Source organism: Taudactylus pleione, unplaced genomic scaffold (genome assembly GCF_031769625.1).
Source record: "Taudactylus pleione unplaced genomic scaffold, aTauple2 ptg001125l, whole genome shotgun sequence".
Classification (NCBI taxonomy): domain Eukaryota; kingdom Metazoa; phylum Chordata; class Amphibia; order Anura; family Myobatrachidae; genus Taudactylus; species Taudactylus pleione.
This window is the reverse complement of record NW_028285526.1, coordinates 643,066-655,835: the sequence shown is the minus strand read 5'-3', so window position 1 is coordinate 655,835 and position 12,770 is coordinate 643,066. Positions and strand designations below refer to the sequence as shown.

General features: G+C 53.8%; 1 protein-coding gene across 3 annotated transcripts in view; it reads left to right on the top strand.

The window, feature by feature from the left end:
* The window catches only part of CHM (CHM Rab escort protein), a 115,383-nt gene that overhangs the window by 47,475 nt on the left and 55,138 nt on the right, over window positions 1-12,770 (top strand). For all 3 annotated transcript variants that reach the window (XM_088461923.1, XM_088461924.1, XM_088461922.1), the window contains exon 8: window positions 66-288. In XM_088461923.1, the coding sequence (XP_088318049.1) occupies window positions 66-288 (223 nt within the window). The remainder of the gene's footprint in view (window positions 1-65; window positions 289-12,770) is intronic.

Here is a 12,770-nt window from a genome sequence, read left to right as displayed (position 1 = left end):
GTAACCAGATGTACATGACGTGATGTCTCTGTAGTAGGTGACGTGGGATTGTTTTATTTTCACAGATTACAAGGATCGGACATTTTCTGAGTTTTTACAGTCTAAACGGCTAACGCCAAGCCTGCAGCACTTTGTCCTGTGTTCTATAGCGATGGTGTCACACAACGCCAACACGCTGGAGGGCCTGAGAACGACACAGAAATTCCTGCAGTGCCTCGGTCGCTATGGGAATACCCCCTTCCTGTTCCACATGTACGGCCTGGGGGAGATTCCTCAGTGTTTCTGCAGGTGAGTTCCCACCCCCCAACATGCGATCGCTTCTCACCTGTAATGTCACATAGACACGAGCATGGTCTCTGCTGGTCGTTCCACTTCTGAAAGCGCTTTTTATATGACGGCCCTTAACGCAAAGCTTTACCCCCCGAGCCTCCTGAGCACTGATACTGACCATTGCAGAGACGGGATCCCATCTCCCACGGTTTTACCCTCTGTGGGGCTCATCCTCTGTTTCTGCAGCTATATACAGAATATGGTGCCTGTCAGTGACTAAATGTGAGGGTGAAATATTGTGGCTTATTTAAATATTAAGCAGACAATGAAGATGCTCCCTGATTTGTACTGTAGATGTGACATTAACGTGGCAAATGAACTTTTTCACTTGTTCCTTTTATGAAATCACAATTATATAATAACATTAATCACCAGCACTGTTTATTTAGCCGGTATACCTCTGTGATGGACAGCGGTACTCCAGCACCTGACAGTACCACGGTTCTCCCCAGTTACAGGCTGCTGTCCCCTAAATCTTCCATTTGTTATTTGGTTAGTGACGGCTGTACTATGGGCAACCGGGGAGTGTGGTAGAATTAGAGGATGTATCTGTCTCTCGCTACTGGCAACTTTCCATCACTGTTCAAGCATGCAGTGATTAGTCCCATTCTGAAAAAACTAAATCCTGACCCCAACACTCTCTCAAATTACCGCTGTCCTATCTCCCAGCTCCCATGCCCCTCCAAGCTACTTGAGAGACTTGTCTACATCCGCCTCACACACTTTCTAAACTCACACAACTTTTTGAACCCACTTCAGTCTGGCTTCCGTTCCCAACACTCCACAGAGACAGCACCGACTAAGGTAGTGAATGATTTGGTCACTGCCAAGGCTAAAGGCCATTACCCACTCCTAATTCTTCTAGATCTCTCTGCTGCTTTTGACACTGTTGACCACTCTCTTCTCATACAAACACTACAATCCCTAGGTCATAAGGACACAGCCCTTTCTTGGTTCTCTTCCTTCTCTTCTGATCGCTCTTTTACTGTTTGTTTTTCTGATTCTGCCTCCTCTTCGTTACCTCTATCATTGGGAGTACCGCAAGGCTCTGTCTTAGGTCCTTTGCTATTCTCAATCTATACCACCTCTCTTGGCAAACTAATCCGCTCTTTTGGATTTCAGTACCATCTCTATGCGGATGGTACTCAAATCTAGCTATCTTCCCCAGATTTATCACCATCTGTACTGGTCCGTGTCACTGAATGTCTTTCTGCCATTTCATCTTGGATGTCATCTCGCCACCTGAAACTTAATATTTCTAAAACAGATTTAATTATATTTCCACCGGCCAAGAACAGTTACCAACCTGATCTCTTTATCACTGTTGATAACTCGACCATCCACCCCACCCCACAAGCTCGCTACCTTGGTGTCATCCTTGAGACTGAACTGTCCTTTGTTCCCCACATTCAATCTGTCTCAAAATCATGTTACATACATCTAAAAAACATATTCAAAATTCGACCATATCTCACACAAGACACTGCAAAAACTCTAATCCATGCACTCATTATTTCCCGCATTGACTATTGCAATAGTCTCCTTACTGGTCTTCCCAAAAACAGGCTATCACCATTACAATCCATTATGAATGCAGCTGCGAGGCTTATCTTCCTTGCCAAACGTTCATCGTCTGCTGCCCCGCTCTGTCAGTCCCTCCATTGGTTGCTGGTTTTCTACCGTATTCAATACAAAATACTCTTACTTACACATAAGGCCATTAACCGAATTACACCAACATACATCTCTTCACTCATCTCAAAATATCTCCCAACCCGACCTCTCCGCTCAGCACAAGATCTGCGTCTCTCATCACCGCGCATTACTTGCTCCCATTCACGGTTACAGGACTTTCTTCGGGCAGCACCCACTCTATGGAATACCTTACCATGCACAATAAGACTTACATCTAGTCTCCAATCCTTCAAGCGTTCCCTGAAAACTCACCTCTTCAGGCAAGCTTATCAGATCCCAGAACCGACCACACAACCTTCATAGCTTCCATATCTAATTACATCCCCTTTTTACAGTCCACACATAACCTCACATATTGTCTTTCTCTCACATCCTCCTGACATTTGGCCGACATTCCTGTGTGACTGGCAGCCAACCAAGAAACTGTGCATTCTGGCCGGACCACGATGCAATATATAGCACCTATCCTTGTGTATCAATGCCTATTTCCCTATATATTGTAAGCTTGCGAGCAGGGCCTTCCTACCTATATATCTGTCTGTTATTACCCAGTTTTGTTCTATTAATGTTCCAATTGTAAAGCGCAAGGGAATTTGCTGCGCTATATAAGAAACTATTAATAAATAAATAAAAATAAATAATTGTATGTAACATCCCCAGAGACGTCTGGGTCCGGACAGCAATGTACATCTACTTCCATTAATTCTTCATGGTTAGTGATTAGAGGCTTTAGGACTGATGCAGAGTTCGTAGGATAATGAGTGTAAGAAAACTACAGGGTCTCCGATCTATAGTAGCATTAGTCCTATAATAGGAGTAGTCACCCATCGATTGCTGCGGTTTTTACCCGTGTTTAATGATTGGTCTGTAGCGCGGTCACACGCTGCTTACACATCATGGTAGTCCTGCTTTATGCAGTGTCTGCTGCACCGATATACTGTATCATACGCATCTGACAGCATGAAAAGGAATTATCCGGTGAGCAGTGAGTGCCGGCATCCGCCATGTGCTCTGATCCTTACCTGACAGCTGTCAGTAACCCTGGCGGCATACAGTATGTCTCCCAGGTACAACGTGTGACATAAATACATAGTGTGAGCTCGTGTGTTCCCTTCTGATACATTCACATCTAACACTGCAGAGTGACATAATGCAGAGTACTACATGGGGTCTGCTTGTCTCTCTATGCTGCGTGCAGGCTGCGGAACAGATGTCGCACACATTTCTCCTTACAGTATATTTGTTATCTATTCATGGAGACACCCTGTACTAAAGCGTACGCAGACGGCCGATAGTTGCACACTGCACATGCATCGAACTGCGTGAAGGCACCACTGCGATCACGGAGAACATGTAAAGCCATCGTAGACTGATTGACAGGCAGTGAGCGTATGAGGGTGGTGACTTTGGGGGGGAATACAGGCGTGCCTGTCCGTTTGAACGCCGCGTTGCATGGGTGTGCATAAATTAGCCTCTGCGATTGCATACGCAGCTTGAGTATTCACTGCGTGCAACGAGGTTAGCAATTTAGAGGTAAGGACAGGGCTGCTGTAATTCTGCGTGAGGGGTCAATGGTACTCGATGTTTCCGATGTTTGAGGAGGTTTGCAAGGTATTGCGGATGTGAGAGAAAGGAAGTGGGCGCCTGCATGTTATCCATGCGAGCATACTTTCGCAGCAGACCTGCGTGTGCGCGAGATCGCATTGCATCTCCTGTGCTACATCACCTGCCATAGTCCTCTCCTGTGCTACATCACCTGCTATAGTCCTCTCCTGTGCTACATCACCTGCCATAGTCCTCTCCAGTGCTACATCACCTGCCTATAGTCCTCTCCTGTGCTACATCACCTGCTATAGTCCTTTCCTGTGCTACATCACCTGCCTATAGTCCTCTCCTGTGCTACATCACCTGCTATAGTCCTCTCCTGTGCTACATCACCTGCCATAGTCCTCTCCTGTGCTACATCACCTGCCATAGTCCTCTCCTGTGCTACATCACCTGCCTATAGTCCTCTCCTGTGCTACATCGCCTGCTAGAGTTCTCTCCTATGCTACATCACCTGCTATAGTCCTCTCCTGTGCTACATCACCTGCCATAGTCCTCTCCTGTGCTACATCACCTGCCATAGTCCTCTCCTGTGCTACATCGCCTGCTAGAGTTCTCTCCTATGCTACATCACCTGCTATAGTCCTTTCCTGTGCTACATCACCTGCCATAGTCCTCTCCTGTGCCACATCACCTGCTATAGTCCCCTCCTGTGCTACATCATCTGCTATAGACCCCTCCTGTGCTACATCATCTGCTATAGTCCCCTCCTGTGCTACATCACCTGCCATAGTCCTCTCCTGTGCTACATCACCTGCTATAGTCCTCTCCTGTGCTACATCACCTGCTATAGTCTTCTCCTGTGCTACATCACCTGCTATAGTCCCCTCCTGTGCTACATCACCTGCAATAGTCCTCCCCTGTGCTACATCACCTGCCATAGTCCTCCCCTGTGCTACATCACCTGCCATAGTCCTCTCCTGTGCTACATCACCTGCCATAGTCCTCTCCTGTGCTACATCACCTGCCATAGTCCCCTCCTGTGCTACATCACCTGCTATAGTCCTCTCCTGTGCTACGTAGCACAGGAGGGGATTATAGCAGGTGACGTAGCACAGGTGGACTATAGCAGGTGATGTATAGCAGGTAATGTAGCACAGGAGAGGACTATAGCAGATGATGTAGCACAGGTGGACTATAGCAGGTGATGTAGCACAGGAGAGAACTATAGCAGGTGATGCAGCACAGGAGAGGACTATAGCAGGTGATGTAGCATAGGAGAGGACTATAGCAGATGATGCAGCACAAGAGAGGACTATGGCAGATGATGCAGCACAGGAGAGGACTATAGCAGGTGATGCAGCACAGGAGAGGACTATAGCAGGTGATGTAGCATAGGAGAGGACTATAGCAGATGATGTAGCACAAGAGAGGACTATAGCAGTTAATGTAGCACAGGAGAGGACTATAATCCTGCTATAATCCTCTCCAGTGCTACATCACCTGCTATAGTCCTCTCCAGTGCTACATCACCTGCTATAGTCCTCTCCTGTGCTTCATCACCTGCTATAGTCCTCTCCTGTGCTACATCACCTGCTATAGTCCCCTCCTGTGCTACATCCCCTGCCATAGTGCTTTCCTAATTGAATCCACCCCTTAGAGTTGAATTTATGACTTTTCAGTATAGTCATTGTAATCTAATAAGAGTAAATTCTGTGCTGCACAACATAAGAAATGGCCATATGAGTAATGGAATATACAGATGGGTCCTCATCTTGCCTCCTTGCACGTTAAGCAGCCCTTCTAATCACGCTGAGCGTCTTTGTGTGCGACTTTTTAGCTTTAACTGTTACAGCCGCTGACACTGTAATGTAGCATTTCACATGCAGATACACCCGCAGTCACACGCAGAACATAGGCATAGTGCATGAAAAGGAATTATCCGGTGAGCAGTGAGTGCCGGCATCCGCCATGTGCTCTGATCCTTACCTGACAGCTGTCAGTAACCCTGGCGGCATACAGTATGTCTCCCAGGTACAACGTGTGACATAAATACATAGTGTGAGCTCGTGTGTTCCCTTCTGATACATTCACATCTAACACTGCAGAGTGACATAATGCAGAGTACTACATGGGGTCTGCTTGTCTCTCTATGCTGCGTGCAGGCTGCGGAACAGATGTCGCACACATTTCTCCTTACAGTATATTTGTTATCTATTCATGGAGACACCCTGTACTAAAGCGTACGCAGACGGCCGATAGTTGCACACTGCACATGCATCGAACTGCGTGAAGGCACCACTGCGATCACGGAGAACATGTAAAGCCATCGTAGACTGATTGACAGGCAGTGAGCGTATGAGGGTGGTGACTTTGGGGGGGAATACAGGCGTGCCTGTCCGTTTGAACGCCGCGTTGCATGGGTGTGCATAAATTAGCCTCTGCGATTGCATACGCAGCTTGAGTATTCACTGCGTGCAACGAGGTTAGCAATTTAGAGGTAAGGACAGGGCTGCTGTAATTCTGCGTGAGGGGTCAATGGTACTCGATGTTTCCGATGTTTGAGGAGGTTTGCAAGGTATTGCGGATGTGAGAGAAAGGAAGTGGGCGCCTGCATGTTATCCATGCGAGCATACTTTCGCAGCAGACCTGCGTGTGCGCGAGATCGCATTGCATCTCCTGTGCTACATCACCTGCCATTACCTTTGCTGTTTATGATTTTACCCTTGAGCCTAAATTTTCTATTGGGCCCCCTGGGAACAGCGCCACCAATAGGTTGTGTGGAGGTACTGTACCACATCAGTGACATTGTTTGAAATCTAAGTAATAATTTTGCAATGAGGCGTCTCCTATTGATAACATGAAAGCATTACTACAACTCTGTCATCCATCCTTCAGCCAACTACATCTCACCAGAGTTGTCTGAATTTAGGGGTATTACTTTACAACTGCTAAATTTACTATGGGTAAATGTGCCGATAAGCACCCAGTTCCAGGATATGGCGGAGTGTAGTCCATCCTCATGGGGGAATCTGTATGTAATGCCGGTTGTCGGGGTGCCTCCTGTCAATATACCGACATCGGCATCTCGATGGTTAGTATCTTGACAGGGTTGGGTAAGTATTACACACCCAACTTCTCCCCCTAACCCTCCCTTCTTGCAGCCTAACCCTCCCCACCCCGCACCCTAACCCTCCCCACACCCTAACCCTCTCCACTCCGCACCCTAATCCTCTCCACCCCACACCCTAACCCTCTCCACCCCACACCCTAACCCTCTCCACCCCACACCCTAACCCTCTCCACCCCACACCCTAACCCTCCCCACCCCACACCCTAACCTTCCCCACCCCACACCCTAACCTTCCCCACCCCACATCCTTACCTTCCCCACCTCGCACCCTAACCCTCCCCACCTCGCACCCTAACCCTCCCCACCCCGCATCCTAACCCTCCCCACCCCGCACCCTAACCCTACCCATCCCACACCCTAGCCTTCCCCATCCCACACCCTAGCCTTCCCCACCCCACACCCTAACCTTCTCCACCCCACACCCTTACCTTCCCCACCCCACACCCTAACCCTCCCCACCCCACACCCTAACCCTCCCCACCCCGCACCCTAACCCTCCCCACCCCGCACCCTAACCCTCCCCACCCCGCACCCTAGCCCTCCCCACCCCGCACCCTAACCCTCCCCACCCCACACCCTAACCTTCTCCACCCCACACCCTAACCCTCCCAACCCCACACTCTAACCCTCCGCACCCTAACCCTCCCTCCCCACCCCGCACCCTTACCTTCCCCACCCCACACCCTTACCTTCCCCACCCCACACCCTAACCTTCCCCACCCCACACCCTAACCTTTCCCACCCCACACCCTAACCTTCCCCACCCCACACCCTAACCTTCCCCACCCCACACCCTAACCCTCCCCACACCCTAACCCTCCCCACCCCACACTCTAACCCTCCGCACACTAACCCTCCCCACCCTAACCCTCCCCACTCCACACCCTTACCCTTCCCACCCCACACCCTTACCCTTCCCACCCCACACCCTTACCCTTCTCACCCCACACCCTTCCCACCCCACGCCCTAAGCCTCCCCACGCCCTAAGCCTCCCCACGCCCTAAGCGTCCCCACGCCCTAAGCGTCCCCACGCCCTAAGCCTCCCCACGCCCTAAGCCTCCCCACCCCACGCCCTAAGCCTCCCCACCCCGCACCCTTACCTTCCCCACCCCGCACCCTTACCTTCCCCACCCCGCACCCTTACCTTCCCCACCCCGCACCCTTACCTTCCCCACCCCGCACCCTTACCTTCCCCACCCCGCACCCTTACCTTCCCCACCCCACACCCTTACCTTCCCCACCCCACACCCTTACCTTCCCCACCCCACACCCTTACCTTCCCCACCCCACACCCTAACCTTCCCCACCCCACACCCTAACCCTCCCCACCCCACACCCTAACCCTCCCCACCCCACACCCTAACCCTCCCCACCCCACACCCTAACCCTCCCCACACCCTAACCCTCCCTCCCCACCCCGCACCCTTACCTTCCCCACCCCACACCCTTACCTTCCCCACCCCACACCCTTACCTTCCCCACCCCACACCCTTATCTTCCCCACCCCACACCCTAACCTTCCCCACCCCCACACCCTAACCTTCCCCACCCCACACCCTAACCCTCCCCACCCCGCACCCTAACCCTCCCCACCCCGCACCCTAACCCTCCCCACCCCGCACCCTAACCCTCCCCACCCCGCACCCTTACCTTCCCCACCCCGCACCCTTACCTTCCCCACCCCACACCCTAACCTTCCCCACCCCACACCCTAACCTTCCCCACCCCACACCCTAACCCTCCCCACACCCTAACCCTCCCCACCCCACACTCTAACCCTCCACACACTAACCCTCCCCACCCTACACCCTTACCCTTCCCACCCCACACCCTTACCCTTCTCACCCCTTACCCTTCCCACCCCACGCCCTAAGCCTCCCCACGCCCTAAGCCTCCCCTCGCCCTAAGCCTCCCCACCCCACGCCCTAAGCCTCCCCACGCCCTAAGCCTCCCCACCCCGCACCCTTACCTTCCCCACCCCGCACCCTTACCTTCCCCACCCCGCAACCTTACCTTCCCCACCCCGCACCCTTACCTTCCCCACCCCGCACCCTTACCTTCCCCACCCCGCACCCTTACCTTCCCCAACCCGCACCCTTACCTTCCCCACCCCGCACCCTTACCTTCCCCACCCCGCACCCTTACCTTCCCCACCCCGCACCCTTACCTTCCCCACCCCACACCCTTACCTTCCCCACCCCACACCCTTACCTTCCCCACCCCACACCCTTACCTTCCCCACCCCACACCCTAACCTTCCCCACCCCACACCCTAACCTTCCCCACACCCTAACCCTCCCCACCCCACACTCTAACCCTCCGCACACTAACCCTCCCCACCCTACACCCTTACCCTTCCCACCCCACACCCTTACCCTTCTCACCCCACACCCTTACCCTTCCCACCCCACGCCCTAAGCCTCCCCTCGCCCTAAGCCTCCCCACCCCACGCCCTAAGCCTCCCCACGCCCTAAGCCTCCCCACCCCGCACCCTTACCTTCCCCACCCCGCACCCTTACCTTCCCCACCCCGCAACCTTACCTTCCCCACCCCGCACCCTTACCTTCCCCACCCCGCACCCTTACCTTCCCCACCCCGCACCCTTACCTTCCCCAACCCGCACCCTTACCTTCCCCACCCCGCACCCTTACCTTCCCCACCCCGCACCCTTACCTTCCCCACCCCGCACCCTTACCTTCCCCACCCCACACCCTTACCTTCCCCACCCCACACCCTTACCTTCCCCACCCCACACCCTTACCTTCCCCACCCCACACCCTAACCTTCCCCACCCCACACCCTAACCTTCCCCAACCCTAACCCTCCCCACCCCACACTCTAACCCTCCGCACACTAACCCTCCCCACCCTACACCCTTACCCTTCCCACCCCACACCCTTACCCTTCTCACCCCACACCCTTACCCTTCCCACCCCACGCCCTAAGCCTCCCCTCGCCCTAAGCCTCCCCACCCCACGCCCTAAGCCTCCCCACGCCCTAAGCCTCCCCACCCCGCACCCTTACCTTCCCCACCCCGCACCCTTACCTTCCCCACCCCGCAACCTTAACTTCCCCACCCCGCACCCTTACCTTCCCCACCCCGCACCCTTACCTTCCCCAACCCGCACCCTTACCTTCCCCACCCCGCACCCTTACCTTCCCCACCCCGCACCCTTACCTTCCCCACCCCACACCCTAACCCTCCCCACACCCTAACCCTCCCCACCCCACACTCTAACCCTCCGCACACTAACCCTCCCCACCCTACACCCTTACCCTTCCCACCCCACACCCTTACCCTTCTCACCCCACACCCTTACCCTTCCCACCCCACGCCCTAAGCCTCCCCTCGCCCTAAGCCTCCCCACCCCACGCCCTAAGCCTCCCCACGCCCTAAGCCTCCCCACCCCGCACCCTTACCTTCCCCACCCCGCACCCTTACCTTCCCCACCCCGCAACCTTACCTTCCCCACCCCGCACCCTTACCTTCCCCACCCCGCACCCTTACCTTCCCCACCCCGCAACCTTACCTTCCCCACTCCGCACCCTTACCTTCCCCACCCCGCACCCTTACCTTCCCCAACCCGCACCCTTACCTTCCCCACCCCGCACCCTTACCTTCCCCACCCCGCACCCTTACCTTCCCCACCCCGCACCCTTACCTTCCCCCCCACGCACCCTTACCTTCCCCACCCCGCACCCTTACCTTCCCCACCCCGCACCCTTACCTTCCCCACCCCACACCCTAACCTTCCCCACCCCACACCCTAACCTTCCCCACCCCACACCCTAACCCTCCCCACCCCACACCCTAACCTTCCCCACCCCACACCCTAACCCTCCCCACCCCACACCCTAACCCTCCCCACACCCTAACCCTCCCTCCCCACCCCGCACCCTTACCTTCCCCACCCCACACCCTTACCTTCCCCACCCCACACCCTTACCTTCCCCACCCCACACCCTAACCTTCCCCACCCCACACCCTAACCTTCCCCACCCCACACCCTAACCTTCCCCACCCCACACCCTAACCTTCCCCACCCCACACCCTAACCTTCCCCACCCCACACCCTAACCTTCCCCACCCCACACCCTAACCTTCCCCACCCCACACCCTAACCTTCCCCACCCCACACCCTAACCTTCCCCACCCCACGCCCTAACCTTCCCCACCCCACGCCCTAACCCTCCCCACACTCTAACCCTCCCCACACCCTAACCCTCCCCACCCCACACTCTAACCCTCCGCACACTAACCCTCCCCACCCTAACCCTCCCCACTCCACACCCTTACCCTTCCTCACACCCTTACCCTTCCCACCCCACACCCTTACCCTTCTCACCCCACACCCTTACCCTTCCCACCCCACACCCTAAGCCACCCCACGCCCTAAGCCTCCCCACCCCACGCCCTAAGCCTCCCCACCCCGCACCCTTACCTTCCCCACCCCGCACCCTTACCTTCCCCACCCCGCACCCTTACCTTCCCCACCCCGCACCCTTACCTTCCCCACCCCACACCCTAACCTTCCCCACCCCACACCCTAACCCTCCCCACCCCACACCCTAACCCTCCCCACCCCACACCCTAACCCTCCCTGTTAGTGCCTAAGCCTAAGATTCCCCCCTTAGTGTCTAACCCTTACCTCCCACCCAAACACCTTACCCTGCTACACTGCCTAAGCCTAACACACTTCCCCCCCACCCCACGCGCGGCTAACACTAAGGGCACCCCAGACTACTTACCTTCGCTCGGGCTGGCGTCCTTATGGATTCCAGCGTTGGGATTAAGATAGGTATTGGTTTTTTGACGCCTATCTTAAGTCCCGTGTCGGGCTTCCCTTGTCAGGATTCAGACCGGCAACATGCCATCCACCGGTCTGATAACTACATCCCCTCATGGGTCTTCACAGGCCAGAGTGTAAGGATATCCTGGCTGCAAGATCAGCGAATGATTGACTGTAGTCACCTTTTCTCAAGCAGAGGGCTCTGACGCCTGACTTTCACCTCATCCCTATCCCGGCTATATTGCTGTTTTATCTCTCATCTTATTAAAAGTCAAATCCGTCCATCACGGCGAGGTGAAAATTGTAAATACAATGAAGGTGTGCCGCTGTCTCAGCCATTAAACGGGCCTCCGATCTCTGTTTTCACCTTAAAATTATATTTTGGAGTCCCAAATTTGACACGTCTGCGCGTTTTATCACCTGGCGGGTAATGAAGAATATTTCGGCACTATTGTTTAGTATGTATAGTAAAGTGGTGATTGCAGCGTCCATACATCATCGCTTACAGCTTTTATCTACAGGTTATCAGAATAAGGTGTCGTTTCCCCGGTGATTTCTAACCGCCGTCCCACATTCTGCTTTAATGTAAAGCTCTTAAGCGATTCTCCCAGCCAGTTACTCTCTGTGTTCTCATCAAGGCTACTGTTATATATGGCACGCATGCATATTTATGTGAATGATTCAAAGACATTTGTAAGTCACATCCTTCGCATTATAGATGTTTTCTGCATAAACAGAGCCGTTCTGCAGAGGCGCCGGGGTTATCCCCCCCCCCCCTGCATAGCTTTTACCCCCGGGTCATACCTAGCCCATGTAAGTTTGACAATAAGGGACCTACATCTCGTGGGGTCATGACTGAATTAATTAGGGGTTATTTACCTTCAATTTTCCACTAACCATAAGGCAGGAGTTGACCCTAGATTGTAAGCTCTAACGAGCAGGACCCTCTCCCCTCTGTAACTTCCACGTAATGATGTCATTATGTATACAGTACAGATGTGTTCTCATAAACCTAGCGTCTATAAGCCAATGCATTTTAAACACGTACTAAGTCGGAGATGAAGCACAACGCAACGTGGCATGAGAAAAAGCTTCGGCACAGATGTAGAAATGTCGCACATGAAATGGATCGGCGCAGGCTCACACAGTAGTTTTGTTGCTCCCAGTTGTTTTATGTATGTGAATAAGTCGCACATTTTGAGCGAGAAAGACACTCGGTGCGGCCAAGTCACCCGGGACCTAGCGCCGAGAGGCGCGACTTGAGCAACAGTATATG